At 41.9% G+C, this 18,823-nt stretch overlaps 2 protein-coding genes across 2 annotated transcripts in view; both read left to right on the forward strand.

Annotated features, from left to right (window-relative positions):
* Positions 1 to 1,108: 1,108 nt before the first annotated feature.
* il12ba (interleukin 12Ba) lies at positions 1,109 to 9,668 on the forward strand (the record flags this gene model as incomplete). Its single annotated transcript, XM_083651733.1, has 8 exons — positions 1,109 to 1,199; positions 1,351 to 1,638; positions 1,837 to 1,942; positions 2,214 to 2,464; positions 2,756 to 2,922; positions 3,861 to 3,976; positions 8,093 to 8,144; positions 9,663 to 9,668. 8 exons carry the CDS (start codon positions 1,109 to 1,111, stop codon positions 9,666 to 9,668), a joined length of 1,077 nt encoding a protein of 358 aa, XP_083507859.1.
* A 5,566-nt stretch (positions 9,669 to 15,234) lies between these two features.
* Positions 15,235 to 18,823, forward strand: part of LOC310790662 (transcription factor COE1-A) — a gene marked incomplete at its 3' end in the record, with an annotated part of 7,851 nt that continues 4,262 nt past the window's right edge. Inside the window, exons 1-4 of the mRNA XM_083652384.1 lie at positions 15,235 to 15,370; positions 16,208 to 16,364; positions 17,485 to 17,548; positions 18,526 to 18,581. Of these exons, the coding sequence (XP_083508510.1) occupies positions 15,237 to 15,370; positions 16,208 to 16,364; positions 17,485 to 17,548; positions 18,526 to 18,581 (411 nt within the window). The 5' untranslated portion in view covers positions 15,235 to 15,236. The remainder of the gene's footprint in view (positions 15,371 to 16,207; positions 16,365 to 17,484; positions 17,549 to 18,525; positions 18,582 to 18,823) is intronic.

The raw sequence follows: 18,823 nt of genomic DNA on the forward strand, positions 1-18,823 counted from the left end.
AAAAACTGCAACAGTTCACACAACTTTAACACAGCATGCATATAGCGTTACATCAAACTCTTGAGCTACTTCTGCTCTCACTCAGAATGTCAAAATATAAGCGATGTGATGTATAGTTTTTGAGATAATAACGTTTGTTTGGCACAACTCATGCTGCGGGGTTCCGCATTTCTGGGTGGCAAGTGACGTCACGCTGATTCGTCCTATAGCAATGATTAGGCTAAGGATTTATATGTTTGGTGTATTGTATTCCTATATGGGCCAAAGAAAAGAAACATGATGTCATGTGAATAGAGTGCTTGTGAGTGACAAAACGCCTACCTGTTCTGGTTGCACCTGTCAACCTGCTCATCAGGTGGCGCCATATGCCATAACTGTTTCAAAAGTTAATTTCTAATCCAAATGAAAATGAAAGAGGAAGGGTGAGAGGCGAGAGCACCTTACATCATGCTTGCCAGCCTGAGAGTAAACACCCAGTGCATAATATGGCACTATAGGCTAGAGATAGTTAGCTGCCTGGGGAAGTACACAGTCCATCTTACAACTGTCCGAAATGTCAACAAGCCATTTTCTCAACTGAGGTGTGTCTTCTTGGCAGCACGTGATCAGACGACATATTTGTTTACAATAGAAGTGAGTTGGTCCTGTCTGGACTTTTCTGCGTGGGGAAGTTTCCCTTCTCCCTGAAATGTCAGTCTCACATAATGCAGTATGGTATAAAACTCAGCTGGAAGGAGCAGCATTTCATTCTAGCGGTGTTGGATAACCTGTTGTGAAGGTAAGACCAAATCACTCTTTGTTTACTACCTTTTTATTCAGCTTTTTCTAGCTAGTTAACGAAGATGTGGAATAAATGCACCATAGACAATGTCAGATAGATAGATAGATAGATAGATAGATGGATAGTATTTTATTCCATAAAATGCAGTACGCTTATTTGTTGGTTTTATTTGTTATTATGTAACTCAGGATGTTAAGATTTTAGCGCTTAAAGCTTCAGTAAGGTGCACATTTATATTGATTCTATGTATCTGTGTGTGTGTGTGTGTGTGTGTGTGTGTGTGTGTGTGTGTGTGTGTGTGTGTGTGTGTGTGTGTCACTCCTTCAGATGCGCTTCCTAGTTGCCAGCATCATCTGTGCTTTGCTACACGAAGTCAGTGGCCAAAACCCCATAAGCCACTGGACTCTCCAGCCAAACGGTAGGTTTGATCGTGATGAGAACAAACGCATCACTCTAATTACCTCAAGCACAATTCAAATAAATCATGTGAAACAAACTCCAAATCTGTGTGTGACGTGTGTGCGTGTGTCTGTGTGTGTGTGTGTGTGTGTGTGTGTGTCCTGCTATAGTTCTGATAGTGGAAGTGGATGGCGATTTGGGTCAGCAACCGTTGACCTGCTTGGACTCGGCTGAGGAGGTGACGTTGCGTGCCGCCCAGGGTGGAGATATCGTTTGGAAGAAGGATGGAGTGGAACAAAGACAGAGGGGGAACTCTTACCTGGTGGCACTGGAGGAGAGCTTGGGAGGGGGCAACTACACCTGCCACAGCGAGGACGGATCACTCCTCAACTACACAGAGGTCCTGCTCCAAGAAGACGACACCAAAGAGAACAAAATCCTTGTGAAGACTGACCAAGGTAATCTAAATCATCACTACGACACTCTTCCTTTCCATGTTGTATAAGCACACCAACACACACCAACCATCTCTAGTTACTTTATCTCAATAGAGAATTTGGAGAATGTGTGAAAAAATAAACAAAATACTGTATGATTGATAAGACGTGTTCTGTTGTGTGTGTGTGTGTGTGTGTGTGTGTGTGATTATTTATCAGAAGATTATTTGAAGTGCTGGACTCAGAATTACAGCGGAGAGTTCCATTGCTCTTGGACCTGGGACGCCACTCGCCAGGGGAAGGTGGCGTTCATCAGAGCTGGACGGTAAGATCAGGAACTTTAGGAATATTTTCTATTTTGACACAATAACAATAACACAGTGTTGTTCAGAATCCAGTCATGGACATGCCTAGTAGTTATATAACTACTGGTTATGGACATGACTCACACACGAGTATGCAAATAGTGGTGAGTGACTTCTGTAAATAGTGCCCTAAACTAGGGGACAGCACCAACACCCGCAACAAGATTAGTGTGTCATCAGAAGACACAAAGCCAAAGGTAATCCATAATGAAAAGCATGTGTTTTACGCAGAGCCCCGCCCCCTCACGATGACGACGACACCCTCTGTTCTGTGGACACCAGTGGTCGGCATTGGACGTGCTCGTCACCTCAGGGGGACATCAGCTGCTCCGTGGACACCAGCGAGCGTGGGATCTCCTGCCTGGACAAGCAGCACTGCCCCTACGCCGAGGAGAGCCAGCCCATCTACCTCACCGTCTACGTCCAGTCTGCCCACTTCCTGCTGGAGAACTACTTCAAGCGGTTTTACCTGGCAGAGATAGGTGAGTTCACCCACCTGGGAGGGAGACACAAGCCGTGCTGTCTAGACTAGAGGAATGGGTGACAGTAGCTCAAAAAGTTACAGAAAACATAATGTACTGTTACTGTAGTTCATTTTATCTGGTCTGTTTTCCACTCTCTGTCTCTCTCTCGCCCCCCCCCCCACTCTCTCTCTCGCCCCCCCCCTCTCTCTCTCTGTGTCTCTCCCTCTCTGTCTCTCTCTCGCCCCCCCCCTCTCTCTCTCTCTCTGTCTCTCCCTCTCTCTCGCCCCCCCCCCCTCTCTCCCTCAACAGTGAAACCTGACAAGGTGAACATCAGTGAGGTCAAAGGTGAAAGGTCAGTCGAGTGGACTTACCCGAGCTCGTGGAGCAGCCCCTACTCCTTCTTCCCCCTCACTTTTCAGATCGCACAGCTCAAGAGGGGCTGCAAAAAGTGTGACAACCCATGCTCTAAAGTTAAGGTGAGAACAACATGGTGAAAGACAAGTACAGTGGAATCCGCTTATAGTGATCAACTGCTTATAGTGATCAAAAAGCTTGGTCCCCAATCATTCCTATAACACATGCTGTTTAAATAATCCGCTTATAGTGATAAATACTCCGCTTACAGTGATCATTTTGGGCCTTGGCCCACCTCAGAACAATAGATTTTTTTTTTTTAACTACAGTAATTTTTTTTTTATTATTACTTACAAACTGCCCAAAATGAGCGAACGAGATACAGCAGCGATAATCGGCGCATCTCTGTATATGGAGAGATCGCGGCATCTCTGTATATGGAGAGATCGCGGCATCTCTGTATATGGAGAGATCGCGGCATCTCTGTATATGGAGAGATCGCGGCATCTCTGTCTGTGGAGAGATGGCGGCGTCTCTGTCTACGCAAGACCGCTGTGTTTGAAACAGCTGGAGACCTAACTTACTGTATGGATTTTTAAAGTCATTAACATTCCTTTACTTTATATGTACTGTATTCATGTAATAAATATACAAATGTCAGTTAGATGTAATCTGCATGAGAAATAAAGACAAAGAAATAAATCTGTTATAATGATCATCCGCTTATAGTGATCAATTTGACCCGTCCCAAGGTGATCACTAGAAGAGGAGTGCACTGTATTGTATAATGTTAACTGGTGTAACAATTGTATAATTAATTCATTTTCAAAATGCTGTATATCCTTTTTTTTCTTTCATTCTGTTAGTTGGCAATGGTTCAAAACATTTTTTATTTTAATTAGTACATGCCACTTTTACCAAAATCGAAACAAAACCTTCTCTATGTATTTGTCATATGCCTCTTGCTTCAATGCTGTAAACTGTACAAGTCTTTTTTTAGCCTTAAGTCACATTCTTAGTTTCTGTGTTGACCGAAATGTTGTCCATTTTCATTTCCAAGGCCGTACACTCTACAGACGTCTGCCGCTTTAAAGTCAAGCGCAACGTGTCCACGGTCTGTGTCCGAGCCAAAGACGCTCTCTGCAACTCGCAGTGGAGCGAGTGGAGCCACATCAGGTCAGTGACCTCGCTCCGGCCGTCATGAAGGAACACTGTTGTGATCATAACAGGTGAACCAGTTATATCCCTAACCACAGAGGGTGGTTAAACCATGCTCTGTGAGGTTTGCTGATAAGAAAGTTAAAGACAACGTTAAACATCCCAGAATTCACAATGGAGTTTGATTGGTGGCAGCTCGCATCAGGGCTAGATGGGATCTAGATCTCAAGAGCTCACAAGAACTGGAGAGGATTACAGTTAACGTAATATTAGAAATGTGGAATGTGCTGCAGACTAATGAGACTGTTTTTGTGTCCCGTTACAGGCGAAATAAAGAGAAGAAAGAAGAAAGGAAGAGAAGACGTCAGCAAAATAAAAGACAGTAGAAATGTTGTGCAACAATGTAGCCCACTAATTAAGTACTTTGATTTGTATTTATTTATTTGTTTGTTTGTTTGTTTGTTTGTTTGTTTGTTTATTTGTTTGTTTATTTATTTATTTATTTATTTATTTATTTATTAGTTTTACATTCCTATTTATTATTTTGCCATGTTCATGGCGACCTTTGTACACGCAATATTTAATTGCTCTAAATGATTATACATAAATAAAGAACATAAAAGCATCATTACCTCATGCTCACAGATGTGTGTCCTTCTGCAATGACGAATCTTATGATTAATGCTTTACTGAGATTAATATGTATATTAATCTTGTGTTAATCTCTATCTGGTGTGTATGTGTGTGTGTGTGTGTGTGTGTGTGTGTGTGTGTGTGTGTGTGTGTGTGTGTTGCTCCATAAGAATATATAATACCATATGATGTCATAGCTGTACCATGCTATGAATATCTGTAGAGATTCAATGAAGTTAGATTGCCCTGCACAGCTCAGATCTTCACATTGGTGCCGGTGGTGTCAGGAAGGAAGTCCATAGTAAAAAGGAAGAAGTTTCACCGCACACAATGTGGAACTTTTAAGTTGATTTATTCTCTAAAAAAGCAACGCGTTTCGCCGCTCAGGCTCATATCCTGATGTGAGCCTGATGAAGCCTGAGTGGCGAAACGCATTGCTTTTTTAGAGAATAAATCAACTTAAAAGTTCCACATTGTGTGCGGTGAAACTTCTTCCTTTTTACTATCTGTAGAGATTCCTTTATTTTGTCAGCTGCCAACTTAGAGGACTGGTGGGATGGTTTTGCTTGTTGCACTCTATATGTCGATGGTTGCACTAGACTCGAGTAACCTCTGTGCTGGAGGAACATATACTGTACATTATGTTTCTGCTCTTCATTTAGTATTATTGCAACATGTTCATGTTGAGGGTGTCTGTCTTCTCACGATATTTCCATGTTATCAATGGGAGACAGACTTTGTAACGCAAATTCAACAGTTTATTTTCCAAAAAGCTATTCCTTTTGGGTGGGGAAATAAATCATTACCTTAAATTTAACTTTAAATATATCTAAAGTTATGATAGTGGTAGAGGTCTTCACGGGTCCAAAATGTCAGACCCGGACCCAAATGGAAATTAAATTTGTGCCCGGGGGTGGTTGACAGCTGTGAAAGCCACCCACCGGGTCCACTCGGGTCCTATTGGACACGGCATTTCACTGTCAGACCCGGGGTCACTTCTTTTGAATGGACCCGATACTCCGCCAGGTCCGGGTCGGGTCCTCGGGTATCTAGTCTCTCAATGCGTGTTAATAATGAAGCTCTTAAATTACCTGCTATCCTTTAAAAAAGTACTATAATTTGGTTTATCCCTTTGCTAAAGTGCCATTAATTTTTTTTAATTTTTTTACAGTGGGGATATCTTATAAATTCATTCATAGATTTTATCTCACTCCAGCAGCTGTCTTATATGTATATTATGTAATGGTAAATCAATAAGAAGCCATATGCACACAATGTGAGAATGCCCAGAGATGAAGAAGGCTTTCTGGTTAGAAATAGCTTCATATACAGTATATATCAAATAAAAGAGATATCCATGTTCCATGCTCAGTCGGTATCTTAATGTTGAATAATGATTTATCATTCAACTCCGCCATGAATCAGAAGAGAGTGCGGTGAGCAGGCATGGCAGCTGCCAAAAGAATATCGCTCACAAGATGGAGACTCGCCATGTACTCCAGTTCAATCACTGGCTCTCGTTATTATGTGCAGGTTTTAACACTTTATATACGGCTCGATTTCACCATACGTCATTGCTGTTTTAAAATCAGCATTTCATAAGGTGAATTTGTGTTTTAATTCTACAGACGTGATTATAGAAGTGTCACGGGTCTAGTTCAATGAGTTGAATGATGGGGAAGACAAGGGGGTGAAAATAATCAATGAAGCATCCATTTTGCGGTTGTATTGATGGACAAAGATTGATAGATTCTCCCATCATTCGAGTCGTCTCTCTGTTGTCTTATTTTGGTTGGTGTGTAAATTTATGATGTACGTTGACAGCATACGGTCCGTTTGTAAATAAGAAAACAGCGGATATGTCATTTTGGAGCCAAACTCCACACTTGGAAACATGTATTGTAGATTATAAAACGGCTCTCTCAAATCAAGCAATCTGATTGGTTCACAGCCATGGTATAAATACCGTATACCACTCTCATAACCCATGGCCATTGATTATTATTTGAAGAGCCATGACGCATGATGGCGCAACTCTCTTACTAAAAGGCTTTGGTTACCTCAAATGACAATGTAGAAAAAACAAAATGGCGGAGACAGCTGTCAGATCCTTGTGAATCGATCTTCGCTTATAACTTTACTAATACTTCGCAGGAAATTATGTTTTGTACAAGAATAGACGCGGGCTAATGTCTTCTTTGCAAAAAAAAGGCTGTTAACCCCGCATTTCTAAATAAGACGTAACGTTAGTTGTGTCGGGCTTTGCAGAAAGCTCTCAGCTTCTCAGCAAGCGCCAGGATTGGCCAATGTCAACTTCAGTCTCCAGAACGATCCAATCAAATCACCCACACGTCTATCTTCTTGCTAGAGGTCCCGCCTTACAGTAGTGTTTCAACTGACTCTATCAGAATGCCATGCCAGTCGGACTTATAGTATTATTATTATTATATTATCATACTTGGAAACCGTTTTATAAAAGCAATATAGCACTCGAGCTGCTGGTGACGTGGCATATATCCCGCTGCTCAGCAGTTATCCCACTCGGCCTGCGGCCTCGTGGGATAACAGCTGATCAGCGGGATATATTTGCCACAACACACTGGCTCTCATGCTATATTGCTTAAGTATACGTGCTAAAGGGAAGTTTCCTGTCACCACAGATGAGATAACTGACCCATGTAAAACCCACGATGGCAGTACCAGCATGGGATTTGGGTTCATGTTGTCATGTACACTTTAACTAGAATTTACTAATCAACAAAAGCCCCTAAGACGAGTATGTGCCATTATGAAACAGGCTAGGGAAGATGAAGGAAGAGATCAAGTTCCTAAATCTTTTCCCCTTCCTGCTGGTATCAGCTTGAGTTTCTTGCACTGAGCGCTCCTTCAGCAGGCTTTTAGAAAGTTTTTTTTACTGTATGACCTAACACTCAAGTGAAGTATGTTTTTTTGGTTGTCATAGAAACCAGTTTGTGGTTTCTATGGATGGTTTCTATTTGACCGGTAAGACCAATGGGGTCAGCGTCATCAGTTACACATCACTTTACTGGTTTTTGCCTCTCAGCGGGTAACGAGAGTGTGGCTGGAAACTCTTCTCAGCGTACAGCAGATCACAGAGCGCTCCTTTAGCTTTGAAGCCATGACTCAGTCAGGTGTGTGATATCTGACAGCACCACGGTTGATACAGAAACCAAGGTGTTTTCTATACGGCTCATCTGATGCTTCCCAGGCAGCACCATTTCAAGGAAGGGATCTGGATGTTCCATATTTATCATAGATATGTGCAACTCGTTACAGTCCATTGTTGGATACTAGGAAGCAAAAGTTTCTAAATAGAAATACATGACATTCCACTTCCTTTGAGTCAGTTCACACAGGACAATATTGATCAAATGTGTCTGTCTAATATGAGTGAGGTAATGGCAAAGATACTGGTCATTCAGAATTCATTCAAATGAAAATCTCTTGTAGATGTCAACGTCATATGTGTTCGTGGTTTAGTGCAGCGGTCCTCAACGTGGGACGCCAGGGGTCCTTCAGGGGGTTCCAGTCGGTGAACTCAATTAACTCAATTAGACAATGTAGAAGAATGACTTTTTTTGGTCAGAGTTTCATGTTATCTCTCTACCTACAAATGTAGTCTTGGAAATCTGGACAAAATCATATCTAGCAATCAAAATGTTGGTTGGGTCAAACTCATAAAGACAATCAGTGCCTCTCTGTGTCCTAAACTTTATCGTCAGGAACTAAACAGCAAAGCACCATGGGAGCTCATCTGTATGCTACGGTCAGTTTTGTAACAGCCAGTGATTGTTGTGGTCTGACCACCCTTTATATGCTATTGGTTGGTTTGAAATAGAGTAATTCATGAATCAGTCCCATTCTTAACTGATATTCATCTAAATGTCAGTGATGACAATACGCTTCCAGGTGTGATAAACTGGGTACGTGTTCGGTTTTTAATCAAGTATTCATGCTAAACAAAAGAAAACTATTATCTGCCTGCATGGGGAGAAGCATACTGTACCACTTGTGTGAATAAGCTGAATGCTATTTATTTGCTGAAATTATGTAATCATAAGATTATTGAAGGTTATAGAGTCTAATGGCTGAAGTAAATATATCACAAATAAGTAATATTGTTGTTCCTTTATTTCCTTTATTTCTTGGAATATGATGTTAAAAAAAAGAGTAATGAGTAATGCAAGAGTTCCAATCCCCCAAAAAACATCTGACCTGCAATAGGGAGAACAGCGATCATATCCAGACATATAAAATTCCAATAAACTTATGAACAAACTTAATATAGAAATGAATTTATGACCAAAAGTCCAAGAAAAGCCCAGGCCGACAAAATCACAGATACATTGGTCAGTCTTCCCAATATTGGTCTGTAGGTGTCTGCATGGTCAGGAGGTCGTGGTGAACCTCTCCTTCACTTCCTGTTACGGTGTCTGCATGGTCAGGAGGTGGTGGTGAACCTCTCCTTCACTTCCTCATTATGAAAAGCAGAAGAGACAAAGTAAAATAAGCACTTTCAGGAGAGATGTGTCAGAAATGTTACCCCTGACAGCACTGACATTTCGATTTTTAGTCCCCCACATTGTTGGGAAAAGTTCCTATTTTTGTCTTCCAGTTTCCCCTGATTTAAAAGTGTCAAGTCAACACATGAGTTGTAATGCACAGCATCATAGCCATTGTTTAACTCTGTTCACAATGCATCTAAATCAGTTTGGCCATTTTTCTCTCTCATTGTTTGGCTAAAATGGCAGAAAAATATTTAGCTGAAGCCAATCGGTGTAAGATCGTTTACCTGTAGTATGCCGAGTTCTGATTATGAAAAAAAATCAGTTGATTAAAATTAGTGTCACTAAGTTTACAGTATGATTTATAGGATCGTAAATTCTGACTTCACAGTAACAACAACAAAGTATGTGATATACCGTAGTCTAGATAGGAGAGACCCCTATTTCACCACAGTAACTTCAAAGCAACAACAAACAATGTTTGAACATTGAAACAGACATTTTTTTTTATTTAGTGAGCATGTGTCTTTGTGTCTTCCCATCAGGTATAATATGCTGTATATGGATGAAAATAAGTAAACAAAAAGGTAAAGAAGAAAGTAGGCAGGTAGGTTGGTAGACATGTGAAAACTGAAATAGATTGATTAAATTAATGCATGCAGAGCCTTAGAGTCAGCCATGACCTTGACCCCCATACTGTAATGTTCTTCTACTCCTGTATGTGCCATGCAGCAGCTCCCCAGAGGAGCAACGTGATATCTCTACAACATACATCTCATCTCACATTCATGTAGGTCAGGGGTTTTCAACATGGTGCCCGCGGCCCCCTGGTGCTCTGTGAAGGCATTGCAGGTGGTCCCTGACCATGGATTCAATGTTATAGCTTCCATGTCATCTCAAGCCCTTTCCTCACGCCAGTGGTCCTCAGGTTGCTTCTTAGTCAGAGTAGTGGTCTGGTCACAATCAGTTGGATGATGTAGGTCAAAGGATGCAGTGAAATTAAGCGTTCAGTATTCATAGATCAGATTGGTCTTGTGTTTGTCTTACATCATTCTGTTCTGTGATTGATTGTTGATCAGTTAGATCGAGTTAGGCTCGTTCTCGGAGATGCTTGTGATGAAGGGCTGTATATACATGAACTTGAACTATATCTGCATACAATATTTGCAGGCTAAACTGATCCACACATACTGTAGTATTTTGAGGTTCTCTTGTTATAACCTAACTGACATTTATGTGTTTGGTTGCGGCGTTGTATCTTCTTGGTAACTGACTTGGTCCTGATGTTGCCACAGTTAAAAGCTCTCCTTAACAACCTGAAAAGCAACAATCTTATATAGGAAGTGTGGTCAACTTCACTTTGCTTCTCTAATCTGGAACATGGAGCTGGAAGGAGAAGTGAGAAGGCTCTCAACCGATCCACTTTACAAGAAAATGTGTTAATGAATAGTCTGCATTAACTCTTACAGCACCAATTACAGTGCATTTTAGCCAAGACCCATTCAAGAGTCAGACAGCAGCACAATTATCAGTTTCCTGGATGGAAAAATCATATTATGAATAAATGAAGGATTGTGTTTATAAATAGCAGAAGCAATGCACTCTGTGCCGCGCTGTGCCAATAAGCAAACACACACAGACGACCACGACTGTGTCGTCCATATGTGCAGCGATATGTGAGAACATTGACACAGGAAAATAATGAAAGTAAGGGCAAGCTCATTGGAATTTCAACTATTGTAAAGTCAAATTTACAAATGTTTATTTTTAACTATAGTGTGATGATGATGAGGTACAGTATAGTTACCAGTTAGGCACACTTGCGCACCCTCTCTCTGTCTCTCTCACTCTCTTTTCTCTCTTTCTCTCTCACACACATACATACACACACACACACACACACACACACACACACACACACACACACACACACACACAGAGAGAGAGACAATATTTCAGACATTTTTAAGCTATCAGAAAACTTTAAGCTGTGTATCGTTTTTGTTTTGATGTAAATAAATTCGATTTAAAACTTGTAGAACTTGTGTATCTGTCCAAATAGGCCCAGATAAACATTTGCTTTTGGACAGATGGCATTTCTCTCAATGCAATTATGCAGTGCTAGTGTATATAGGCTAGTATTTCACAGTACAAATTTAGCCGTTGGAATATAACTATATTTACTCGTGCTATGTCTCTTGAAATTCACTAGATGGCAGTATTGTACCAAATAGAGTGAGCGTTTCTTGTGAATCTACTGGTGCTCGAGAAGCCCTTCAATGACCTGGAGTAAAGTGGGAGAAGTCAACGTTAGATTGTCAAAGACGTGTTGCACAGAGACAAACTATAAGAGCATTGATCATCACAAGTAGATCCAACTATTTGTCATCGCAGAGTTCACCCGGTGACTTCATCACCACGACTCCCCATTTTTCTGTACCGCCCCGGGAGGAAAAATAATCTCTGCTTGCTTGTTTTTATCACTATAGGCCGGTCAAGATATTTAGGGTATAGTCATAATAACATTTCTCCTATGTAAGTATCCAGGGAATTAAAGTGTCTGCTCTAACCTATGGCTACAGTTTGAATCGTTAACACCCTTACACTGTCTCCCTTTAATGTAAAGAGCATATTGTTAGACATAAGGCTCATTCTCATAAGCATATGCCTGATTTTTACAACCATTCTTTTTTATGAGTCTTCAATTCAATCAGGCCGTTATTATCATCAGCTCAACCTTTTGATTTACGAGAGAACATCTGCTGGTTATACAGGATCTGATGGTAGCGCCTCCTACATATATACAGCCTTTTCCAGATCACAATTAATTCAAAAAATATCTAATGGAGTTAGAGCGCACAAAATCTTTAATGGCATTCCCATATGTTTAGCCTGGGTATAGATGCGGACACTGGAACTGACATTCCCATTACGCACGCACAGACGCGCACGCACACACGCACGCACACGCACGCACACACACACACACGCACACGCCTTCACTTCGTTTGCATGATGGGCCGCGGATTCCAGTGTGTGTGTAATGGGGGATATTTTGCAAACCCTTGTGTCTGTCTGACTGGCTGCCATGGAGTTGGTAAATCACAGTATTAGCACGAGCTGGATCATCGTGCCCCTACTGACATGTCTGTTTTTGGATAGTGAGACAGTGATATTTGGGCTAACAGGCTGTGTTGGTGCTCGGGGGATATAAATACGCGCCACCCCAGGGGCCTCCAGTCTTCCCTGCATGCCGACCAAGGCAGACAGATCATGGCGAGAGAGACGGCCACAATCAAACAAATGTGCTGAAGGATAGCTCTGAACGTGTGTGCGTGTGTGTGTGTGTGTGTGTGCGCGCGTGTGTGTGTGTGCGTGTGTGTGTGTCATTCTTCCTCTCTCTGCATGCTGTGTGTTGCTGCGAGTAGGTATTATAAGTGTGTGAGAGAGACGTTTTGTCTCGCGTTGCTTGTATTTGTCACTATTTATCGTAGCGTGTACTCACATGGTGCGGCGCTCACATTTCTCTTCCCACAGCATGAGACATAAATAAACAGCTATCGACAATGATTACATGATTGGGGGGGGGGGGGGGGGGGGTCTCTAACCTTGGCCGGTTATGGCATTTATCAAACTCTGCAATCTGCTTAGACTCTTGTCTCAACCGAGGATCTGACACATTTCAGATTAAACATGCTATAGGCTACTAAATGATTGCTATGTTATTCCCTTTGCAAAATAATTATTATTATTATTATAATTATAATAATGGTATGTTTTTAAACGATGAGTTATGGCCATCAACCGTTTTTTTCTTCTTTTTCCCCCCACCAAATATATAGCCTACAATATTTTGGAGTGAAACCTTTAAATGTTCTCCTTTATTGGCTTGCCCTGCATGTTTGTGCATCATATAAACACATGCTTCAAATAAACACATTTCAAAAACCTTAATTTTTCAGAAATGCCCTCCTCCCAAATATAAATGACTTTCTCATTCGTTCCATTTCATTATAATGAACCAAAGAACACTGATTGAACAGATGGCCCTCAAACAATTCAATGACGATTTAGAATTACGCTGTAATCACTGGGGGAAAGCAGGCATGATGGGGAGAGCTGCATCCACACTTTCTCACAAGCTGGAGTTGGCCAGAATCTTGATAGCGTTTCATGCATATGTGAGCCATGCAGTTCCATGGCTCTGTGAGCAGCCATGCACATTTTAAACATTTTATATTACTGTATATATGTTTGACAAAAAAATGTTTTGGACAGCACCGCATTAGCTGTAATCCTCATATTGGATTCAACACTATTATAGTCTCTCAAGATTTATGTAATGAATCAAAGCTCAATTGGAACCATCAGGCTGTAACAGAAATCTGTGCTATCTGTGGCTGCCAGGGTTTTGGAAAGTTGCAACTTTTTTTGTCAGCTCATTATGCCACCACCATTAAGTCTGAACACTCACACTCCTGCACATTCAGTTCAAGTGAAAAAACAAACAAAAATAAAAATAAAAATAATTCACATTCAAATGTTAGAATGATGTCACGATGCTATTGTTTTGTTCTTAAAGCTATTGGGAAACAATACCACTCACACGCACTCACACATGGAAAATATATCAGTAGGCTATTATATGGTGAATTCAGTTGATTGGTGGCTCACTGTACAGTGTTGTCGCTCTCTGTCTCCCCCCCCTCTCTCTCTCTCACACACACACACACACACACACACACACACACACACACACACACACACACACACACACACACACACACACACACACACACACACACACACACACACACACATCAAACCAACAACCACAAACAGGCGTACAGTGGGATAGTGCACATCATAGTTATCATGAGTTACAACTATAGTGTCAATGAGACAAAAATCGTTTCTCCCCCCCCCCCCCCCCCCCCTCCCTTTTATTTAGGAATTTGAGCGGGTTGTGTTCTGTTTTGCAGCAGGCAGATGTGGGCATGCCTGTATCAAATTCTCATAGCTGCAGCTCAGCTAACCACAAAGCACCGGGCATAACAGACAATAGATGATACAACCGTCACAACCGTTATGTGCTCAGCTCACTGCTCAGTCTGCTCACCTGAGTTGGTGATGTGTGTATGATAAAACTCCGTGAAAGCGGCGCATCCTCAACTCCACGCACGCACGCACGCACGCACACACACACACACACACACACACACACACACACACACGCACACGCACACGCACACACACGCACGCACAGCTTCTGGCTAAGTGGCTGGGCGGGACACAGTGTGGGACGAGGCGGGGACAGCAGGCAGGCGCTGGGGCAGGGCGGGCAGCGTGCTGGTCGGGTTGGTGGACAGCTGATTGTCCGTGTTATTAACTGTGTTTGGGGGCGTTTCTGCTCGCCTCGTCGTCCACGCCCCCCTCCCCTACTCGAGTTCTCTTGCTGTTTGGCATCCCAGAGATGGTCCAAAGTGATTCCTCAGGGAAGAAAAGAGCGCAAATCACCCGAGCAGGAGTTGACGAGGAGCGGATACCCAGGACTGCCTTTTAATTGCGCGTAATCTTCCGTCTCATCCATCTGAAGAGCAGAGGAAAAGACTTGGTAAAATAAAGGCAAGGAGCGAAGGAGGGGGAAACGTGTTTCATCTCGTCGGTTTTCCTTCTCGCTGCTGCGGACTGTTTGTTCCCAAAAAACTGACATTTTGCTTTTTTTTTTTTTTTTTTGCCAACTGCACCTTGATCCGGGGGACTGTCGCCAACTCAGAGCAGCGTCTCATCTTTTTTTTGTTATCGCTCTCACATTGTTCATCTTCATAGCTGTTGTTTCTGCCCTTTTTCTTCTGGAGTCGCTGACATGTGGTGCCGCTAAACCCTGGATGCTGACAGCTCCCCTTTCCTTCCACATGTCGCATCTTTTGTTTACTTTGAGAAACACGCCGCACAACTAAACGCGAAGTGAAATAGACCACAGCCACTTTGCTCCTCTGTGACAGCGCGATCAAACGCAAGAGAGGAGAGGAGGGGAGGCAGGGAAAAAAGGAGGGAGCCGAGGAGAGGAGGAGAGAGAGAGAGAGAGAGACAGTGTGACAGTGAGAAGGTGCGTTTTGATGTTTGGCATCCAGGAGAGCATCCAGAGGAGTGGGAGTAGTATGAAAGAAGAGCCCATGGTGGCCGGGATGAACGCAGTTCGGACATGGATGCAGGGCGCCGGGGTGCTGGACGCCAACACAGCCGCCCAGAGGTGAGCCTTGAGGCGGCCTTGGTTGCTGCGCTGACTCCGGGGCGTGGAGACACGGGGAGAGCAGTAGCCTGACTGCGGTATTGAGACGGAGCGCTATATCACTTGGGGCAGCATATACGTTCCCAAAGGATGTAGTTGTGGGATAACCGCTGATCCCGCTGCTGGCTTTAAGTTTTTAGGTCCACATGATGAAATGTGACTTATAGCTTATAAGTGGTTTATTTTATTTCTGGACGAAAACAACAGCCTTGCTCAAAGCACTTTTAGGCTATACAAGATTTAAATCTAGGTTTTATATCAAGTTTGGTGTCTGGGAAGTGTGTTGTGCGTTGCTCTCACTTCGGTATTGTTTCCAGGCTAAAGCAGTAATTTAGGCCTAATAATCTATCTCGTAGTCTACTTTTCACAAACTGCATAGCCTCAAATAAAATATTCCATCCTATGTCTACAATTTTGCAATTTTTCTCAGGAGGAAAAATACCCTGCATTTGGTCATGCTTGTCAATATAGGCTATAAAATGGAAATGTTGACAATATTATTGATTATGGCCTAATTAATTCTATACCATAGGCATGTCCATATTGCTTTTTTATATATTCAAATGAGTGTATTTAATCCTGCTGTATAGCCTATACCTATGACCTCATATTTTAACATTTTATTATACTTTGCTATTGTTTTTACACTTTTTAAAGTGAGTAGTTCCCCCGACTATGCCTTATAGAGGCTTTAAGCAGAGATAAAACGCCTCCAAAAGTAGACATCATTTTTTTACATCGCATTTGTATTGATCTACATTCGTTCCCGACGGTGCTGCTTTGTGCTTGTGTCCGCAGCGGAGTGGGGCTTGCTCGGGCACACTTCGAGAAACAGCCGCCCTCCAATCTGCGGAAGTCCAACTTCTTCCACTTCGTCCTGGCTTTATACGACAGACAGGGTCAACCAGTGGAAATAGAGAGAACCACATACGTTGACTTTGTCGAGAAGGAAAAGGTGAGTTTGAACAAATGTTGCCCATACACACACAAGGGCGGCAATCCGCTGAGGCATGCATGGCAGTTATACTGCAAAAAGCCTAAAATGTGCCTGCATCGTCTGTGGAATATAGAGGAGAAACGGCCGATGACTGACAAAATTATTATTGGCCTGTTTAGTCAAAGTGATTAGATTACCAAGCTGTTTTGCAGAGACACACACAGCAGGAAAAATGAAATAAATATCCTGAATGTTTTATGTGGTTTATCCAATCATATTTCTAGATTTCTGGTTATTTTCCCTTTCATTTATTAAATGTCAAAAGCCATATCAGGTCAAATTTAGACTCATGATAAAATGTGCCAATGTGTCAATAAATTGTAATTCATCCATGATGTATTTTTGCAGCACAAAATCTTCTCATTGTGTGTGACAAGACGTTTTATTTATTTTTAATACAAACGTCAATTTCAATTAATTTGCCAACTGATTTATGTTGTGCAACATGGTCTCTTTGCAAATATATAGGCTGTTCTTGGTGAGTGTTTTACTCATAAATGCCATAGCTGTTTTATCCAATAGGATACAATATTGGCCTATTTATTATTCATAACTTAGACCCATGCTTTGGCTGCTCAAATGCCCTTTACTGCTAGTCAGAATTAATAAGGAGATTTTAACATCAAATTGTGCTATGATTTATTGGACACGCCAGCCAACCTAACTACGGTGTTTGAAATGTGGTCAGTAGCACAAATTCCAAACATTTTCCTTTTCCATTAGCCAGGCCTAGCTTATGTGATGAAGTTGTGCATGCATGGGCCTAATTGAAATGTTCTATAAAAATTCAAAATAACAAGAAGGTGAGTTGACAACTTATATTTTATTGAAACACTTAAAGAGAAGTTGCCCAACACTAAACCTTGGAGCGGGTTTGTATTGTGTATGTCTGCTTTTGTGTATGTCTGCGTTTGTGGGTAACAAAGTGAATTCTATTTGATCACAGTTGGAGAGGCATAAGATGTCCATAATCTAAAAATATCCCAGGCAGCTTTAGCGTGCACGCACAGTGAAACTCCCTGGAGGAGATAGATGGGTGATTTGCTTTGACCGGGCCTGTTTGGTCTAATTTTCATAGGAAACGACGGGGGAAAAGACCAACAATGGGATCCATTATAGACTTCAACTCCTCTACAGTAACGGTGAGTTTGGCTCACATCTTTCTATGGAACATAACAAAAGCAATGAGTCAATGATACCCTAACTGTTCCTAACTGAACAAACTGGGGGAGGGGGGGGGGGGGGGGGGGGGCGCTGGTTATGGGACCACATAGTTACAGTTATCTTCTTTTCACAATTGTTAGAAATATTTTTTTTCCTAAAGTATGACGTTAAATGAAAAATAACAGATAAATATGCTATTGCTGTGGTAAACTGTTTTAAATGTGTAAAATATTTTTCAAATGGTATTATTTTTATTATTATTATTATTATTATTATTATTATTATTATTATTATTATTATTATTATTATTAATCATACTATTATTATTATTATTATGAAGCTGTGTTGTTCTTAGTTTGCTGCCTCTTGCAGTAACTTATCTGGCCTACTTTGGCAGTGGGAGAAACAGCTGCAAAATGTTTCCAGACTCTTTTGAACGATTGGTTTTTAGTCTTGGTGCCTCGATTTACGAATTTAGACTTATTCAGCAAAATATGCCTGTTTGTTTGTGTTGGATTCAATGAAGTTTTATTATAAGTTTATACGGGGGGGGAGGGTGGGAGGGGGGACAACGCTGGCAAAAAAAAACAACCCCAAAAGACAACAATTTTCCAGAGGACCAAGCAAACTGACAATATGTAACAAATCACTAAAAGCTGTTTTGGTGTTCTAACCACAGATATGACTCAATATCATAAAGTTTAACCTCATCAAGGAAGTGATTCAGAATGAATAAAACTTGTGATTTGAAGAAAACTGGGGAAAGTTTTTTACTCAAATGTGATATGAAACTCCCTAGTTGCATTCCAACCATATCTTGAGAAAAGAAGGGAAAAGCATTTGAAAATATATATCTCCCCCTCTCTCTCCCCCTCTCTGCCTCTCTCTCCCCCTCTCTGCCTCTCTCTCCCCCCCTCTGCCTCTCTCTCCCCCTCTCTGCCTCTCTCTCTCTCAGGCATCAGGACAGAGCAGGACTTTTACGTGCGTCTCATTGACTCCATGACTAAACAGGTAAGAAGAGAGAGGCATCAGTAATCTATGGGCTGGCTTGAGAGTGACTCTGGATGGGTGTAGCGGTGCTGGTGCTGGTCTGAATCTTGAGAGTGACTCTGGATGGGTGTAGCGGTGCTGGTGCTGGTCTGAAGCTTGAGAGTGACTCTGGATGGGTGTAGCGGTGCTGGTGCTGGTCTGAATCTTGGCCCCCACCAGCCAAACCCCCACACACCCCCCTCCTCCGCCTGCCCACCCCATAC

This window comes from Poromitra crassiceps (assembly GCF_964638095.1).
Source record: "Poromitra crassiceps genome assembly, chromosome: 15".
In the NCBI taxonomy this organism is placed as follows: domain Eukaryota; kingdom Metazoa; phylum Chordata; class Actinopteri; order Beryciformes; family Melamphaidae; genus Poromitra; species Poromitra crassiceps.